Source organism: Micrasema longulum, unplaced genomic scaffold, assembly GCF_059751315.1.
Source record: "Micrasema longulum isolate JH-2025_06_02 unplaced genomic scaffold, ASM5975131v1 h1tg000107l, whole genome shotgun sequence".
NCBI classification, from domain to species: domain Eukaryota; kingdom Metazoa; phylum Arthropoda; class Insecta; order Trichoptera; family Brachycentridae; genus Micrasema; species Micrasema longulum.
In genome coordinates this window covers 69,213-90,337 of record NW_028277313.1, presented here as the reverse complement: position 1 = coordinate 90,337, position 21,125 = coordinate 69,213, and the positions used below count along the sequence as shown (strand labels likewise).

Here is a 21,125-nt window from a genome sequence, read left to right as displayed (position 1 = left end):
GAAGAGTTGAGGAAACGTGGATGTTCAAACATGGGCAGAATGGTGAATGTTACACAGTGTGTAAAGTGGCCACTTAAACCAGCCAATGACAGGTCATAAACCCTGTAAATGCCTAGACTTCCATATTCCCTTCTCGAAAACTTTTTCCCTCTCTGTTGAAATAAATTTAAATATGAACAACTCCCTAGGGAGGAAATCCAGCCAGTCTGCAAGCATTTGGACATAATCAAACATTGTTGAGTTATCCAGATGTTTATTGAAATATATGTCCATTCAATATTCTTTTTATTTTTGGTATTGTTAAATAATATGCATGCTTCCACTTTCCAAAATGTTACATCCCAACTCAATACAGGGCTCTTGGCCTCATAGAGTTAGGGATATGTTTTTGTAATATATGTATTCCAGTGAATAAATAAATAACTGTAGTAAAGGTAAGAAAAGATATAAATGATAAGACATCAAATGCCGAAAACTATTCAATTTTGGTTCGGAAGGTCTGTTGACGAAATGACAACCGTCCGCCTTCTCCTGACGAGTTTCTGTGGTTTCCTCGTCACTAGAGCAAATGCGGAAAAGCTCCTTAAACAGGCTACAGCCAAAACATTCCGCCAGATCTTTGCGTATTATAACCATATCAAATATAAATCATGTATACTGCCAGTGACTACATATGCATTAGAGACCATAGTCTTCACAAAAAGAAATGTAGAAAAGCTTGAATGCACACAGGGGTCCATGGAAAGATCCATGCTTGGTATACGCATAATAGACAGAGTTAGAAATGAGGAAATTAGGAACAGAAACAGAATAGCGGATATCATGGATCGCGTAGCAAGACTAAAATGGCAATGGGCAGGACATGTTTCGAAGCAAGACTCCACAAGACGGACCCCTAAAATTTTAAGATGGAGACCTTGGAAGAATAAGCGAGGCGTCAGAAGACCTAAAAAAATATGGTCCGACGACATAGATTCCGTGGGGGGTAAAAATTGGCTGCAAGCAACAACCGACCGAAAAAATGGAAGGATATGGAATAGGCCTATATCCAGCAGTGGAGGACCGACGGCTGAAGAAGAAGAAGCATTTTCACGGCTTATGACCTGTCGTTGGCTGGTTTAAGTAGCACACACGGTGTAACATTCCCCACGTGATAAAGGTTTCAGCTCTTTTACTTCACAAACGTCAACAGATGGAAGAGTTGAGGAAATGTGGATGTTCAAACATGGACTGAATGGTGAATGTAACACAGTGCGTAAAGTGGCCACTTAAGCCAGTCAATGACAGGTTATGAGCCCTGCAAATCCTAGACTTCCATTTTCTCTTATCAAAAATGTTTGCCATATCTTTTTCAACAAATTTAAATAGTTTACCATACGGTTTTCTAGGTATTTACAGGGCTTATGACCTGTCATTGGCAGTTTCGAGAGGCAACATTGTACAATTTTGTTATTTATTTATTTATTTATTTGGTATGAGCATTTACCAATCTGTCTTTGTTTCTGCATATTTCTTTAAGTTCGTTTTATAACCAACTTCTCGCATTATCGAAGGATATTAACCGTGAATAAAGTAAAATTAAAATTAATTTCATATCAAAGGTTTTTGAACAGACGTTAATTAAATGCGTGCACTCCATAAGTAAGTGGACTACAAGATGGTATGCGCGATACAGTAGTCAAAGGAGCTATTATTATTTTTATGACGTCAGAGTTTAGTCGGACCTCAACGGTTCAATGCAGGTGTCTAGATATAGGGGCTCGTACAAACAAGCATACAAATGTAAAACATAAGTAATTACAGCATTATCGTAATGTAGGAAAGAAAAAACAATACATTCAAATTATCTATTATAAATACATATGTTATTATAGGATTCAAAAATTGCGTTCGCACTTTGGAGAGAATTTAAGGTAGGCTGATAAAAATTAATGAAGGAAATCATACAACTAGTCATTTCAAAGCACTGTTTTTTTTTCGAAATCACGCTATTTAAAAAATTTTGTAAACATACATTACACACAAAACATACAAAATACACAAATTTATGGTACTCGTATTTCTGTTAAAAAATATACTCAATAATTTTATAAAACTAAAACGCAATTACTTTTTGAACGTCTTTTAAAATTTAGACCAAATTTTGGTACACTAATTCTCATAATATATAAAAATTTAATATTAAGGCAAAATTCGTAAAAATTATTTATAGATAATAAGTAGCTTAATCTTTAATTTTTGTTTTTGAAAAAAAATACCAACATTTTAAAAATATTGTAATATTTTCCAATAATTGTACGCCTTCAATAATCGTTTAAAAAAATATATAACAGTTAAAATAGTTTGGTTTAAATCCCGTTTTTTTTTTATATTTATTTATTTTAATAGTATAATTATACATTTTTACAATTTAAAAAAAAAAATCTCTTATTATATTTTTACTAAAACTAAAATTCCACCAAGCCACTTTCTGTAGCTTGTGGGTGAAGATTATATTTATACTAACTTAATAATATTATTTACATTTATAAAAACAATAAATAACCGATAAAAATAAACAGCCGGCAAGATCAGAATAAACATGTTTATACAAATAATAATATATACATTTATTTTTTAAATACAAGAAAATATATGAAAAATTAAAATATTTACACCTAAGCTACTAAGTTTATTGAAATTATACCTACTCTTTTATAAATTCTTTAAAAAGTATATATATAAAATGAGTGATTGGGAAAAATTTTCAATAAAAAAATAATTTATATAATTAATCAAACAGCAAACTTCAACGGATGGGAAAATTGAAGAAATATTCCATATAATTAATATTAATAATATAATTGAGAACCTATTCTGTGGTTAATAAAAATAATATATAAACATAAATACGTTGTTTTTAAAACTGTATTCTTTTTTGTATATTCTCATTAGTAAAAAAATAAAATAATATTCATATATTGTTAAGTGTCCTCGGCACGGATAACTCCATTGTGATCACATTTTTTTAGTTATTAATTATTTATAATGTGAAAAAAATGAATAAATTAAACAGAATATGATATTCTACTAATTAATTGTCTGAATCTGTTTTTCGTGTAAAATTTATTCATGCATAGTATATTTATTTACATAATTTCTTTTTTGAAGTGAGTTTAAAATACCTGCATCACTACTATTATTCTATAATTAATATTTTAAAATAAAATGAAATCACGCTTAACGATTATAAATATCCCAGCACGTCTTGCAGCTACAGTACGGGCTTCTATCTTACTACTAAGTGTTTTGATTAAAATTCCAGCCCATAAACGAATATTTACACATTTTTGTAAAATATGCATATTCTACCATAAAATTTTAATTTTTCAGAATTAAACAATTTCATTGTCTTTAAATGTCAGTGCCGACAAAATACATGTTTATTTTAATTAATTACCGCTTTATTTTCACAATAGATAATATAAATAGTAACGAAAAAAATATACATTGTATATATTATAAGAATGTTACTGTTCTGAGATCCGTTAGTAACCTTAAAATGGCAGTAATAATCTATAATCAAGCGACAATGAATATGTTTAACAAACCATAAAAATATTGGAACAATTTATTATAATACATTTGGAATTAGATCTGGTATATATAGTAGGAACATATTTAATTATTATTATTCAAACCCGCAGCGTCACTGCTTGTGCACGTGCTGTTGTGGAAGGATTACAACTGCAGGTCTTGCTCCCAGTGATTTCAAAGCCTAATTGCCATTATTGCTTGTATTTTCTAGTAAAGAGAAGGACATTATAAGTGTTGCATTTGGCGCGGAGCTAGCGCACGAGGCGCGAGAGTCTTCGGCCGTTGTTGCTGGCAGCCGATTGAGATGCAGGAGGCTCAATGATTCCTTAGCTACTTTTTTTCATATGAATTTGATTAAGAAGAATAGAAGAATATGTCACTGCGACTAGTGAAGATCTTTTGTGACGGGTCCTCGTGCGTAGTTCTCGCTCTCCATGCCCAAGTCTATAAAGAGCCTGCGTGTGTGGAAGGCGGAAGTTTTCGTTTTGCTAAATCTTCCCATCCAAGCCCAAATCGGTAAAGTAATTCCGTAAGCTATTTGGTATCCTCAGGTTTGACCAGCGGTCCCCCGAGGATGAGGCTCCTTTTATGATGCAAAACATCACGTAATCACAAAACTCATCTGCAAGGCAGAACCTACATCTAGAAGTTTCGGAAAGGTTCATTCTAGCAAGGTGTTTGTTCAATCTTAAGTACCTCTTAAGGGCTCTAGTAATAACCCGCATTTGTTTTCGGCTGAGCTTTATTAGGTCGAAAACAGACCTCGGCGAGCACACTTTTATCAGTAAAAGTACATGGTGCTGACCGAGTACTTTTTGCCAGAGCATTAAGCTCTGCTTTATGTAAACTTATTTAGTCACAAATACCAGTTTTATTATTTTTTTAAACCAAATCGAAATGTTTTAAATGTATTTTTCAATTAATTTATTTACTTAAAGTTTATTTCGGAAAATTCTGTTTTATAATTTTAATATTAAAATCAATCACCGATTCGAGTCTCTTGAACCGTTTTTTTTTTTAATCATTTATCTGTAATTCGTTTTAAAATGCCCCGAGAAGGCAAAATAACGGTCCGATTTTGTTGTTTTGTGTTTAAAAATAAAATTGACTATTTTAAGTAACTAGACTCAAAAAAGTGTTCAATACAGAATTTATGGTTGGTATTTTTGCATATTCGCTACATTCGCACGCGTCATTTGTATATATGTGAATGTTGTATCGTCTTTAATTTAAACTAGATTATAATAGACTAAAATAAGGAAATATGCCATTCTTTACGTAAATATGGAGACATAAAACGGTTTAAAATGCGTATACTGAAGGTTTTTTCTGTTGTATTTCGCAAAAGCCTGAATTTCAAGGACCTATCCAATAAAAACCCTATCATCAATCACAGTAACTTTACCAGCAAAAAGTATATTTTACAAGAATGGTGAAAAGATAAGATTGTTATACTTCAACAGCTCTTATAAAAAACAAGCAAATATCTATACACCTATTCAATTAAATTCGACAGCCTGAGTGGTGTAATAGCGACGACTCTTGCCTCTCGCTCGGTGGGTTACGGGTTTAATTCCTGGTTATTTTCAACGTTTAAAAAGTTACGAATAGTTGTGTAAGCCGAAAAAAAAAAGGTCAAATAATTTATTTAAAAAAAATCTTCGATGGGTATAGTAAATAATGAAAATGAGGGTTAAAATTATGTTAATCCCTTGATGCTCGTTAAAACCAAGTTCTGTTGTATTATCGTTTTTTATGACATTTTTGCAAGCGAATTTCATTTAACCCGACAGTGTGAGGTGGGGTGAGAAACATCCAGAAAAGTTTTTTTGCATGACACTCAGATATGAGGTGACGGATTATTTTTAATTTAAAAGAAATATATTTGCGTTTATATGATTTACTCAAATATTTCACTTTGAGGGCCATTTTCAACGAGTTGTAAATAACTCACTATAAGAAAGTCGGAATCAAGATAGGGTAGAGTGGGATTCGAACCACGGACCATTGAGTCGTGAGTCCGAGACACTGGCCACGGGACCAAAACTCGATTCAAATTTTAACTCCTTTGCACCTTTCACCAATGACCGACTGAAATTTCAATTTCGGCTTCGGCCTGTTTAGGTCAATAAAACAAGTTCCAGCCGCGGTTTCGGTTCGGCCGAAAATTGGCCGAGACTTCGGCTCAGCCGAAACCTGCGATCGGGATGTGTCAGATTACGTTCGGCTATACGTAGATTCATCTTGTGACAAGTAACTCGGCCGCTCGACCTGTGACTTGTGACTTTTGTTTCATTACTTTTTTTATTAAACACTCATTTTAGTGAATTCGTACAGTTTAACAATAAAAACGCCTTATGTTGAGCGTTTTGACGTAATTTTTCACTTATTTAAATGCGTTTTGGTTTTAGTTTTGGACAAAATTCGGTATCGGTTTTGGTTTCAGCCAAAAATCTTGTTTTGGTTGGTCACTACTAAGTAATAATACTAATTTTCACTAAAATTAACACGTTCCTGATGTAATTTATTTCTCTGAAAAAGTAAGAAAAAAAATTATATTAGTTAAAACCAGTAGCGTGCCTAGGGTTAACCAGTAAGGCAAGCCCATTATTTTTCACTTTTGTGAATACATGATGTACCTATAATTTTTTCACTTCTTACCATTCCCAGTTCAGTAAGCAGTAAGCACCCAGAAGGCATAATGAAGATAAACATTGTGTTGTAATAAGTGTGAAAATATGCATAAACGTAACTTTTGTAAGGGATAGCCATCACCTTTAAATATAGGAAATGTTCACTATAATAAAATATGTTTATATGAAAGTTGTTCCTCAGATATCAACCATCACCAATGAGTACCATCACCATATTATGGCATGCATAGATTGCATAGTGTTTAATAATCATCATCGGAACTCATAAATACATACGTATAAATATAATAAGAAAGATTGATAAAGTGCATATTTGCAAAATAATATACGTAATATTATATATACATATAATACAACAAGAATGATTGATAAAGTATAAACATCAGTTTGGTATATTGTAGATAGGAAAACAAACAATTAATAATAACCCAAAAAAAACATATTTGCCCAAACATTATTATGAACTATGAATAAAGCTTTAATATTATAGAAAATGTATCCGTACCTAATATATTATATTTAAAATTAGACGAAAATAGCTGCGCAACGTGCTAAAATATTTTTATTTGTATTCTAAAGCGAACCGCCTATCTTTTTTCAAAAACGATTTTATAACATCCTCATAAAAAGTCACTGAACGTTTGAGATCTGCTAATAGTTTTTTTTCTATGGCTATCATAGAGAGTTCGGAAAGGCGATTTTGTCCTTGTGTATTTCTTAAGTACGCGTGTATTCGTTTTAAAGCTGAGAATGCGCGTTCTGCTGAAGCACTTGTAGCTGGTATAGTAACCACCAAATGAGCTAACCTTAGCAACTCTGAAAATGCATCTTCGAGACTATTTTCGTTAATAAAATCTACAAGCTGAAAAACATTAAAATCTTTTAATTCCGAAGAAGAGTACAGACATATTAATTGATTTTTTAATGATTGTTTATCAAAATAATTACCGTAGTGTAATTTTAAAGATTCAAATTCACTATTTGGAAAATTCAGTTTATACCTGTCTACCAGTTTGTTGTTTAGCAATTGAAAAAAATGGAGTTTGAATAATTCAGAATATCTATCATTAATTTCGGAAGATATGTTTTCAATAATTTGGATGAAAATTCTTTTGTATTCCGTACGAGCACACGATACATTTCGTCTTAAGCGAGGGGCAGAATTATTTTGCGATGCAACGACATATATTTTATCAAATTGAGATTGAAAATCAGTACTCAACCATTTATGAAATTCCTTTATCTTATTGCTGCAGTAACCCACGTCGACTTGCGATTTTTGTATGATATTATACAAACTATCGGTTTTTTCAAATATTACGTGAAATACTTCCAAGAAAAAATTAAAATTAAAAGATTTTAAAGAATTATAAAAAGATTCCACGGACAAATTTGTATCACCTTCCCATTGCTGAGGATTGTCAGCCATTTCAGTAAATAAGTCAATAAGATTATTTTTTTGTTCAAATATAATATTTACAGTTCGCGATGAGTACGCCCAACGAGTTGCAGAAATGTGTGGTATTTTTTTACTGCAAAATTTATCGTAATAAGCAGATCTTTTTGTACTGTTGCTAAAAAAATGAACCAAAGCCTGAAGGGCAGAAAAAAATGAACTGACTTCGCCAATTCTGCTACAAGACTTGGATAAAACTAAATTTAATATATGGGCATTACACCAAATATAAATAGCCTGAGGACAAAACTCTTTAATTTTTTGTTGCACTCCGTTTCTTACTCCAGACATGACGTTTGCGCCATCGTAGCTTTGCGCAACTAATTTATTTTTGCAGTCATAAATATTTATGTAATGCATAATAATCTCAGCAAGTACATCTGCGGTTCGATTTTCGGACACGTCAATAAATCCTAAAAATCGATCATGTATATCATTTCCAGAGAAATATCTAAATATCATACATAATTGTTCTTTATTACTAATATCTGGCGTTTCATCTATAATTACTGAAACAAAAGTAGACATTTTTATTTCCGATTCTATTCGATTTTTCATTACTTCCGATACGCTGCAAATAATATCGTTTTGTATTTTATTAGACAGGTAACTGGGAGCCTGTTTGTTGCTTTGCAGCATATGTTTCTCTAAAACAAGATCATATTTAGACAGCAATGAAACGAGCTCTAGGAAATTGCCTCTATTCAGTGATGTTTCGAACTCATCGTGCCCCCTAAAAGGAAGCTCTTGTTGACCTAGATGGCACACAACATCGACTAAACGCTGAAAAACACTTCGATTATGGTCTACTTTCAAATTATGTCTAATTATCTCCTCAGATAATTGCCGAGATATGGAAGTTTCTATTCTTTGTTTACCGAAATTATGGAAACATATTACAGCGTTCAAATGCTTATGTGTATTTTGATGTCTTTTTATGGCGTTTGTTAAATTGTTTAAATCATCATAACCGGCAGAATTCCATATATTTTTGTCGTTGGAAAAAAAAACGCAATACCAACAAAATAATTTATTTAAATGAGAGCAACCGGCAATCCAATGAGTTTTGTATACTGATCGATTAAAATTCCTTTTATGTAATTTAACAGTTTGGGATATTTTCAAATCAGGAGTAGGTCTTTGAGATGTAATCATTTCTTTTTTTAAAATGAAATTCAATGCGCTCACCTTTCCATTATAAATTAATTCCTTCAAACACTTTAAATCAGCACAAGGGACGATGGCAGTATCCGAACTCATTATGACGCTTGAACGAAAACGTGCAAAAATAATAAGAAAACTTATTCAAATCTTAATAATTCCTAAAATAAGCGTGTTTAATTGTGTATTTCGAACTCTTCAAAGGCGTAAAACTAGTTGATAACAGTTTGACGGAAGAGCATATGAACAGAAACAGATAACAATAATGAAATTCGTTCGATACAAGTGAACTGTGAAGCGCTTTCTTGTAGCTAAGTTCACGTTAATGAAGCGGGCTTCAAAATTCCATACAAAATGCCATGTGTGTACCACATTTTATGATTTAAAGTTGTGTTTTTATGCCAAAAGTCTGATACATTTTACTAGAACCAGAAGCCTGTACTGAACCTAATAAGAGTGAGCGAGACTCAACGAGATGGCTACACTTGTATCGCCTGCACCTAACAGATACGGAGAAAGGTTCGGATTTCCTCGGCTATGCTCGGTTCGTGTCGGCTAGATGCTTCTAATGTATGATTCGAACGCTGACGAACGCGCGATAATTTGAAAACGACGATGCATTAATAACGTATTTTTAATTATTTGATTCAGATTTCGTAATTTTTCTTTGGAGTTGTTAGGCAAGCCGGGCTTATGGGCTTCTATGGAAATACCGCCACTGGTTAAAACATATGTTTACTTTTGTAACACTTTTTTAAAAATAAAATAAATCAAGTTTCAAAAGTACAAATCTTTTTTTAAATTAACGAGTGATTTTTTAGAACGACAAAAAATTTTCTGCCGTTTTCTTTTGAACTGGTTTTTAATAATAGGGTTTCTCTAACCCCATCTCACAACTGCCGTAACAAATTTTTGCCTCACCACTGCCGGGTTAAAAAGGGCGGCTTGAATTGAACCATTTGGAGAAGAAATGTAACATTCGGACGGAAATGTACGGAATGTGAAATATAAATAAAATATAAATAAATATGAGATAAGAAATGCTTTTTTTTAAATTGGTTAATTCAAATTTACGCCTTAAAACTTTATAAGTTTTGACTTTTGGTAACAAGGCTCCACATATTGCAAATCTTGTTTTTTTATTTTATTATATAACGACAAAATATATAGGTATTACAATTGACTAAAAAACACAGTTTTTGGTACAATTGAAATATTTAATTTGTTACTGGTCTTGACGAAAAAATGTTTTTTTAGTACAAGAGAAACCGATAGGAAGACCCGCAGTCATAAGAACGGTTTTCGGATATGTGGAGAGAGTGCTTTTACTAAAGTATTTCACTGTCCGTGGACTGATCACCTTACAATAATTGGCTGTCTGGAACACATTGACAGCCCTGCTCTGCTTGAACTAATTCAAATTCGAATACCTGGTAGGTGCACTAGAAGTAAGGAATTATTTTTTTGCAATAATTCATTGACCAATTTCAAAATGCACTCACCTTTACCCAGGATGCAAAGGTATGGAAATGAATTAGAACAAATATTTAGTATTTTTAATACAAATACTGTTCATGAATTAAAACGTATTCTCAGTCGTTATTTTTCAGGAAAGTAATGGATTTATTTTAAATTATATTATTAAATTTAACTTTGTTTCCTGGGATACGTAATTCTTTATTTCTTTATTTTAACATGTTAGACATAATTTAAATTGTACATTGGTGTATTTATTGCCATATGGTAACTTCTCCCAACCAACTGATGATGAGGATTTCACCAAATAAAGACATTATTTAGTTAATTAAAGTTTTTTTTATTTTATTTTATTGCTCAAAAAACTTATAATTTTTAAAGTTTTAATTTTGTGTTCATTTTTTCAAAATTACTATCTAGTTATTCTCAACTTTACTGTGTTATATTTATATTTAGAACATAAGATTTTCTCATGGTGATTGTTATTTTTTATTTAGAGATGTTATGTTTCTTTTTTACTTTTTTGTTTTTTGTAATATATGTTAACTAAATGATTATTGTGCACTGCTGTGATTAATTCTGTAAAATATTATTTTTTTGTAAAGGTTTTTTGAACCGTTGATGTATAAATAAATATTGCTTTAAGTAATAATCCTGCCAATGTGCATTATTTTGTACGTAATCTTTAATAAATAAATATTTAATAAAATAAATAAATAAACGCTGAGCAAGGATGTCTTTGAATCATTTCTATATTCCTTTAAGTATTATAAGGTAGTTACTGAAGGTAGTGGCGCCAGCGATTTGCGATGCCATCTTTTCTATTGTCCATACGGACAGAACACACGGTTGGAAGCGCATTGTCCACTGTTTTTATCGGTCTTTGTGGTATGTGTAGGCCGTACCTACTACGCAAATATAATTATATAAACATATTCTTTTAATTTATTGCAACAGAGAGGAAAACATTTTTGAGAAGGGAGTATGGAGGACTGGGCATTTACGGGGCTTACGACCTGTCATTGACTGGTTTAAGATGCCGCTTTACACACTACCATTCTGCCTATGTTTTTTTTATTTAAAAAAAGAAAATTACTTGAGTTCTTATTATTTGCTCAATCATAAGAATTTTGAGACCATTCCCTAAATGTCGTTAATAACTTGTGCGAGAAAAATGGAAATCGAGTTGAGGTAGAGTGGGATTTGAGCCCCGGAACTTTGACCCGTAAGTCCACAATACTACAACGAGACCACGACCCGGTTCGTTTATTATATTTCTTTCGCACTATAAACAATAATAAATAATAAAAATAATGTGTCCAGTGGGTCCTAACTGGGGTAACCCATGCCGAGGACACTTAACAATATTTTTATTTAAATTTATTTCAACAGAGAGGGAAAAAAATTTTGAGAAGGGAATATGAAAGTCGAGGCATTTACTTGGCTTATGACCTGTCATTGGCTGGTTTAAGTGGCCACTTTACACACCGTGTAACATTCACCATTCTGCCCATGTTTGAACATCCACATTTCCTCAACTCTTCCGTCTGTTGACTTTTGTGAAGTAAAAGAGCTGAAACCTTTATCACGTGAGTGAGGTTCAGCCAGTCTGCAAGCATTTGGACATGCTCAAACATTGTTGAATTTTTTATTTTTTTTTTTACATGTGAGAAGACTTTATATAAAGAGAGAAATTACAAAATGTTAAGACAGCTTTAAACACTACTTTTTTTTTTTTGTATCCCTTTATTATTTATAAATATTATAATATAATAAAATAACAAAAACAAAATATAGGTTTGTGGAGCAGGTTATTCAATATTGGTTTAAACGTCAACGTTTCCTCAACTCTTCCATCTGTTGACTTTCATGAAGTAAAAGAGGTGGTGAATGTTACAAATGAATGAATGGTGGTGAAAGTGACCACTTGAACCAGCCAATGACAGGTCATAAGCCACGTAAATGCATAGAATTCCATATTCCCTTCTCAAAACTGTTTTCCCTCTCCGTTGCAATTAATTAAGATCTAAATAACTAACTCCATAGGAGGAAATCCAGCCTCTCTACAAACATTTGGACATACTTTTGTCACTCGTCAACTTCAGGGTGCCTGGAAGGATAACTAGGCGGGTGCCACCGTTTTGCAGTAGTAACTCACGCACAGTGTATGATTGTAATGCCGTATTGAGCCGACTTCATGAACTCGGCAATAGTTGTTCCCACATATCGGATATATTTAATGTGGGGTATTGTTCTTATAGAACAAACCTTATAAACTTTTTCAAAGATGAGCAGTAATCATATTTAACGTAGTTACTTCATATATGATTTTATGTTTTTTTTTTTTTTTTTATATATATTTTTATTATAAACCTTATTATGTTTAAAATTTGATTTACTTTTTATATTAATTTTTAAAGTTCTCGTATACTTTTTATTTCAAACTTTTGTTTTATTTAAACTTTTTTTTTTTTTATTAATATTATGTCATATAATTTTTAGGCTTGATTATTGTTCCTTAGTTTTGAGTGCAAATATGTAGTTTAAAAAATATCAAACCTTATATGTTTATATTATAAATTTGTAAAAGGCAATTATGCCATGTATGTTAATAAATAAATAAATAAATACTCAAAACATTGTTCATATACATATGTATATCGTAGCTTACATTATAACCCCGCATATCTTTATTCTATTGTTTTTGGGTGGATGAAGAACTAGTTATGTACGTGAAATAGAACCCGCACCCTAGATAAATGCCCAACATATTTTTTCTAAGCTTTAAAATTATAAAAATGTTTACTGTCCCTGATAATTTGACACGTTTTATAGCTTTTACCTGATTTTATGTTTTATTTGTGTCAGGGCGGATGAAGAATACATTTCTTCATTCTTGAGGTCCTGGGTTCGAGTCATAGCAGAATTGACGTGAAATATTGGATTCTCTACAAAATTATGAATATCCGGATTCTCTACAAAATTATGAATATTATGGAATCTCTACAAAATAATGAATATTATGGATTCTCTACAAAATTATGAATATTATGGATTCTCTACAAAATAGAATTTTTTTCCGCGAAATGAGAATACGAGTAGTATATTTAAAATGTTTTGAATATGTCAAAATGTTTGTTGACAGACTAGATTTCCTCCCTAGGGAGTTATTTAGATATAAATTTTTGAGAAGGGAATATGGAGGAAATGGGGATGTTCAAACATAGGCAGAGTGGTGAATGTCACACAGTGTGTAAAATGGCCACTTAAACCACCTTATGACAGGTCATAAGCCCTGCCTTGTAAATATCTACATATTACCTTCTCAAAAATGTTTTCCCTCTCTGTTGCAACAAATTAAATAAGTATATTGAGTCGAGTGTGTTCCCGCGGAAGTGCAACAGACCTATAATCAGAGGTACATAGTTCGATCCCTGCTTCTTATAATAATCTTGAACCATTGAAACTATAAAATTTTCGCATTTTTTATTATGTGCATTACAGGTAATTTTTTTGGCTCAACTTTTTAAAAAATAGCCTTAAAATTAAAATATTTGATTCAGTAATCATTATCACAATCATCATTACATGTCCGCTCCTTAAGTGGAGCATATGGTGTCAAGAACAGCCTCCAGAGCTTTCTATTGGCTTCTGGCTCCTATGCACCATCTCAAGTCAGGCGTTCCGATGAACTCTCGACGACATGTCATAAGCTCTTTAAATGCCTAGACTTCCATATTCCCTTCTCAAAAAGGTTTTCCCTCTCTGTTGAAATAAATTTAATTGGCGTTTGCCTAAAAATGAACGTGGATTCGGTTCACATCCAAAACCGTTTTTTTTTATTTTCATTTTCTTCATAAATTTCTTTTCACAGTAACAACATTGATTGATGATTGATTGATTTTAAAAAAATTACCTCACTGGGGTTACCCGTGTCGAGAATACCTAACAAAATACTTTTTTTTTACATGTGAGAATATACAAAAAAAACTTAATATACAGATAGAAATTACAAAATGTTCAGTTTTAAACACTACGTATTTTTACAATCCATTTTACTTCTACCCAGCTCCACTATCCATTTTTTATAGCCTTTTTGAACATTTTCTCTTTGCTAATTGTTTTAATGGACCGTGTAAGTAGTAGTAGAAGTACGAATTGACCGTTAAAGAACTTAAAAAGGCCCTTTCTTCCTTAAATAAACGTCTTCCAGTTTAAAAAAAGTGCGTTTTCATTTTTAAAATGTTTTTTGTTCGCATGTAGGTGATCCCCGTTCAATTCCAATTTTGTCGGAAACGTATCCCTCGTGCTCAGCGGGGGACCTTTACTGAAAACTCGGTATTTTGCTGTTTAGGGCCTTGCGAGGTGCGACGATCAAAATACGAATTACAACTTACTGTGGTATTTAATAGATATTTAAGTTCCTACTGCGGATCCCTAACAAGCGCCGCGTCGTTCCTCACAAACGATCGTAATGACAGATAGTATTGACTGTCGCGTGTTTGTTTTTTAATATGTTCAAGGTACACTAGCTTGAATCGATACTACAAGTACATTTTACATTCGATCGAACAATTTGTTTAAAAACCACACAGACCGTTATACTACTCATATATTGTAAATGGTAGTTTTAACATCATTTTACAATTGATTTATGCGATATAAAGTTATTTTATAACATCTTCAGAACGAATATAAACTTTTGATTCCATTATATTTCATATAAAAATCTTTTTAAATTAATATAAGAAATTTTCAGGATTTTTATTTCTTAAGGTAACTCGTTGTATAATTTTAAAAATTGTACAATTTTGAGACTCCGTCTTTCTCCTCGTTGGTAATCATATCTCTTTTTATTTCTAGTTCGCTAAAAATGGTGTTGTTGGTTAAATTTTGTAAATTAAACCCTTTAATTATTTTATGAATTTTAAAAACTTGGACAATGAGTTTTGAGACTCCGTCTTTCTCCTCGTTGGTAATCATATCTCTTTTTATCTCTAATTTGCTAAAAATGGTGTTGTTGGTTAAATTTTGTATATTTAACCCTTCAATTATTTTATGAATTTTAAAAACTTGAACAATGAGTTTTGAGACTTTATTTTTCTCCTCATTGATAATCTTATTTTTTTACCTTTAGTTTCGTATTTATAGTATTTTTGGTCAAATTATATTTATTCTTAAATTTGATTGAACTTCCTTAATTATTTTATGAATTTGAAAAACTTTTTCAATGAGTTTTGAAATTCTGTTTTCCCCCTCATTGGCAATTTTATCCTTTTTTATCTCTAGTTTCGCATGTATGGTATTGTTAGTATATTTTTCATATTTAACCCCTCAATTATTTTATGAATTTTAAAATCTCGTGCAATGAGTTTTGATACTCTGTTTTTCTCCTCTTTGGTAATCTTATCTTTATTTATCTCTCGCTTCGTATGCATGGTATTTTTTATTTAATTGTATGTATTATGATATTTGACCCCTTAATTATTAATGAATTTTATAAACTTGTACAATCAGTTTTGAGACTCTGTTTTCCCTCTCAATGGTAATATTTTTTTTTATGTCTAATTTCATATGCATGGTATTGTTGGTTTATTTTTTGTATTTTTTTCAACTCCATAATTGTTTTATGAATTTTAAAATCCTGTGCAATGAGTTTTGATACTCTGTTTTTCTTCTCCTTGGTAATCTTATCTCTTTTTTTTATCTCTCGCTTCGTATGCATGGTATTTTTGATTGAATTATATGTATTATGATATTTGATCCCTTATTTTTTAAATAAATTTTATAAACTTGTGCAATCAGTTTTGAGACTCTGTTTCCCCCCTCATTGGTAATCTTATCCTTTTTTATCTCTAGTTTCATATGTATGGTATTTTTGGTTTATTTTTTACATTTAACCCCTTAATTGTTTTATAAATAGAAATTGCTACATTACGAGTAAATTGTATTTGTTGCTTAACTGTAAAAAAAAAACAATTTCATAATGCATTCTTTCGACAATTTAATATAATATTTGTTTTGAATTTTATGCTCATTGCTTTCTTCAGTGTGAATTTTTTTTGCCCAATATTCGTACATGTCAGGTGTGAAATGTGAAATAGCACCAAAAACCCTGAACGAGTGTTTTCAACTTGATGGGTACTCTGTAAAACCTTAAAGGGGAACCGAGCGGAGTCCACCTAGAAGTGAGTAGTGGGTTCGTCTACCACGCTTGAGGTACTGAGTTTGATTCTTAGCAACATTAGTAATTGATTTCAAATATGGTTTTAGACTTTAATATTTCACTGTGACTGGAACATGAAGAGAAAGACTGATCACCTTACCATCATGCTGCAGATAATTATGATAGGCTCCGTTTAGTGCTCTAATGTAGTATGCTGATGGTGGTAATTTTTTATTTTTTTTTAATTAGTGAATTTTAACTATCTACTAGTTTCGGGTTGATCAACCTAAAAGACATATTCGTGATATTATTTATTTAATTTTAGAATACTTTATTATTATTAATTGTGGGTGACACATTTTCTAAAAAAGACGTATTCTGTCTCCAAACAAATAAAAAAAATATAATAGATATTGCATGTAGATATTTTAACAACAATAACAACAACCCAGTAAAAGTAGGCAGAGAGAATAGAACGCCATATCACTCTGTTTTTGCATGCATATCGGTCTCCTCACGCACGTACGCTGATTACTCCGACGCTTGACATGTCCATCCTCAAGTATTTGTTGGATTTGCTCATGCCATGTCTTCCTCGATTTTTGCATCCACCAACATTCGCATCGTAAATCTTTCAAGCCGTTCTTTCACTGTCTTTATATAGTATTTTATGTGTTTTTCGATCTTCCCCGATCTTTCACGCATAATATTTTTAGCGATTATTTGCTTTTCCGTGATCCAGCGTACCCTTTCTTCAGCGTCGCATTCTGCACGTACATATTTCTACAAGTTCGCGTCGGATTTCCTATATCAACTGTATATCATATAAAATCCTACAAGCCAACGCCATTTCAATTTACGCAAATTTATTGACTATAAAAAAGATTTATGCTGTCATTCATTGTCATTTTTTTATTTGCCTGGCTGGTGATTTTGTATTTGATGTTTTTTTGTTTTACTGATGCTGTTCCGACCTCTTCTCGTTTATTGTGGGCGGGAACATTGGTGAGGAGGGGTTTTAGTTTGTTTTTAGTTTGTAATGATTTATTTCAAACACAACTGATGCGGGGGCGAAAAGGGGGGCAGAGGAAGAGAGGACTTTTCTTGTACTTAAATAAAAAATGTTCGAACATGATTATGTATTACATACTTTCAATCAATTAAATTCTTAACTATTATTAAAAGTTGTAAATTTTTATGAAAATAAAACTTAATAGTAATCAAATCGGCATTCACTTCCTTACACTTAATTATAAATAATGATAAAAATTAAACTTTTTTTTTTGTGTTACATAATTTATTTTTTTACAAAAACGTTTTTACAGTTTTGAAAGAGCACTCATTGGTAAATAGTTTTCGTCGATAGGAGTGCTCTCCCGAAACAACTGTCATAGTGTTCTTGTAAAATAATAAATTTGTGTAACACTAAAATTTTTATTCATTTTTATAATAATTTATAATTAAGTATTACGAGGTGAATACCGATTCAATTACTAATATTTGTAATAGTTGTGTTATCAATATCGATTTACGTTTCCTATAAAACAATTGATACTATAATTACATTAGGTAAACAATTTTTTTATTAAAACGTTTATTTTTTAAATATTGTGGTATGTTTAAATACAAAAGAAGGAGTGTTCTCCCAAAGCTGTAAAAGTTTTCTTGAAAAATAATAAATTTGTGTAACACTAAAAAAAAGTTTTATTTTCTTAATAATTTATAATTAAGTGTTACGGGGTGAGTGCCGATTCAATTACTAAGATAAGTAAAAGTTGTGTTATCAATATTGATTTACATTTCGTTTAAAACGATTGATTTAATAAGTAAATTATGTAAACAAATGTTTTATCAAAATGTTCCTTTTTAAAATATTGTGGTATGTATAAATAATGTGTTAAAACTTTAACGTATTGTACGTACGTTTACAAAATGAAACATTTGTCATTGCCCAATTAATTTATGTACCTTTTAATATATTTATGTTATTGTCGTAAGTAAATTTCGAATTGATCTAACAAGTTATATTATAAAAGTCACTTTTCCCCACTCACTCCTCCACATTTTTCCTCATCCCCAACCTTCTTACAGTGCTCAATATTTTTTCTCTTTTTTGTGTAACATATTCTATCATATATTTGTACAAAACTTTAACTGGATGGATGTACTATTTTTGACATCTTATTATTTTTCGTATAATATCTGTAGTTTTTCCTAGTAAAAAAAATAATAAAATAAAATAAATTTAAATAAATGTATAAAAGAGTCCCGACTTAACGCAGAGCTTTCAAGCTCGGGACATAAAAATGACATAACACAATAATAATAATTTGCATGTATATTAAAAAAGGGGGAGAAAACGTCGTCTGATTTTTTTAAAATTGATTTTCTCAGTACATGTGTGTTTTTTTTCTTGTTTTTTTGTTTAATGTCCACGAAAAAGGTTAACCACGTAAGGGTTAGTAATATTTTAAAATATTACCAAATTTATTTGAAATAGACATTAAATGTTAAACTTTTTAAATGGCATGCAATTCTAAATTCATTCATCAAAACAGTTACATTTATTTGGTTGTAAGTAATATAACGCTTTTTTGGTATAAATTTTATGGGAAAACATCATGTTTTCACTTGTTTATCATACGTATTAAACCAAAATTACGATCAATAAACAATGTTCACTGTGAAAACATAGTTTTGAACTCAAGAATAGTGATCAAATTGTCGCAGACTCAGAATCAATCCGAAATCTCGTATCTAACATAGGATTACATATTTTCAATAAAACTTGTAGAATATATAATTACCTTTAGTTTCATTTAAAAATAGTTGTTATATTATAATAAATGCTATTAATAAGTTTGATCAGTTTCTTAATAGATTCTTGTAAGGACGAATTCACAAATAAATTTATATAGGCTTTTTTTTCAAATGAATTTTAATCAACAAATACAGAATGCCTGTCATAAATATAATATTATTTTATTCTTGTACCTCAGTAACTAAAGTTTGTTAAGATAGCGCCAATAAAGTTTTTTTATAAACAGTTTCAATTATTGTCAGGTAATTGTAATTTTTTTACAGGAATAAAAAAAAAACACTCCTACCTCATGTGGGTTAAAGTATTCTTCAGGTCCTTCGCCAGAGCACCCTATATCCTGCAGAAGGGGAGTGACGTGTCGTTCCCACTCGTCCATGATGAAAACTTAAAAACTTTCTTCAAATAAAACAAACCATGCACGGAAAATCTATTCAAACCATTAGATGCAAAACAAAACCAAAGATATAAAACATGTAAAATCAGTTCGTGTAAATATTTAAATGAAAACAAATGTTTTGTTCTGGAGCACGATTTCAAAAGTTTAAAAGTTGTTTCTTTCCGGCAGATAGCGCGGGAAAGTTCGGCGCGCTTGAATTCGGAACTGTCAAAAAATCCGCGGGCGGGAGAGCCCGCGCGCCCGGCGCGCCGCCTGCCGGTGGCCGCCGCGTCGATTTTTTTTCCTCTTTTAAAAAAATGACAATTTGGTTTTTTTCTTGTGTCCGAAGAGGATAGAGTTACTGTCAGCGCGAGGTACAGCCGGCGTGTGACGTCGGGTCCGGACGGCGAGAGCGCGGATTGGCTGCCGTCGGCCGGGCGCGGGAGGGCGGGGGGCTCTATCTGTCTCTAGTCTCTATGCTCCGCTCTGCTCAGCGTAGGCCCGCCCGAGAACGCCGTTCTTCGGCGCAGAACATTTGAACGTAATGTTGTTGCTCGTGTACGTTGCAATTATTTGTATTTTTCAGAAAGGTCTTCCATTGCCTGTTGAGCTAAAACCGCGAGGTAAATAAAAATAGGTAATACAAAACCCGGGAAATTCCACCCCACGATATTATTTTATACAAGACTAATACTTTTACCAATTATCATCTTAAATTCAACCCTTCTTAAAATGTTTTCGATTCTTGTCAATGATGACTTTATTGTTAAAGAATTAAATTCGGAAAGTATCTTCACATAAATGGTTTTTAAAAACTATTGCATTTTTTCTTTTACATAATTTATTATATTTTATTTTATTTATTCAAAGAAAACAACAGCCATTGTAAGCAACAATTGCCAAAAAACAATATTAGGAAATAAACAAAAATCATATGCCAATTATAGTTTTCTATAATAAGTAAATAAAAAGCAACAAAAAATGGCGTACCTGTGAAAAGCCACTCCGTATATTTCCACTGGTATTTTTTTTTCATATAACAATTATTATAAAAAAGAACATGATCATTTTTTTTTTCTTGACTCTGTCTTCAAAAATCCTTTCCTCAGCGGATGCACACGGAGTAACCCCAGATCAGACTTTAGCCTTTTTTTATTCTTGCGCTTTTTTCGGTATTTATTCAGGATATAACAAAAAAAAAATGTAAAACATTGCCCAAACGATGTATGTTTTACACAGTGCATAAAAATATTACGAAAATTAGCCAATAAGTCATTGGTCATTAGAAATCAAGTTTATTAGTCCTGTAAATGTCTAGACTTCCATATTCCCTAATCGAAATCAGTCTTCATCTCTTTTGTTTTCAATCTCGCATAAAAGTAGTTGGTTGTTAAATTTTGCATTTTTGATTGCATTAGAATTCCACACCAGAAAAATTA

At 31.5% G+C, this 21,125-nt stretch overlaps 1 protein-coding gene across 2 annotated transcripts in view; it reads right to left on the bottom strand.

The window, feature by feature from the left end:
* LOC148284599 (homeobox protein caupolican-like) overlaps nt 1–20,065 on the bottom strand; it is a 167,919-nt gene extending 147,854 nt beyond the window's left edge. For both annotated transcript variants that reach the window (XM_088237671.1, XM_088237688.1), the window contains exon 1: nt 19,597–20,065. In XM_088237671.1, coding sequence (XP_088093797.1) covers nt 19,597–19,686 — 90 coding nt within the window. In that variant the 5' untranslated portion in view covers nt 19,687–20,065. The remainder of the gene's footprint in view (nt 1–19,596) is intronic.
* Between the last annotated feature and the right edge of the window lie 1,060 nt (nt 20,066–21,125).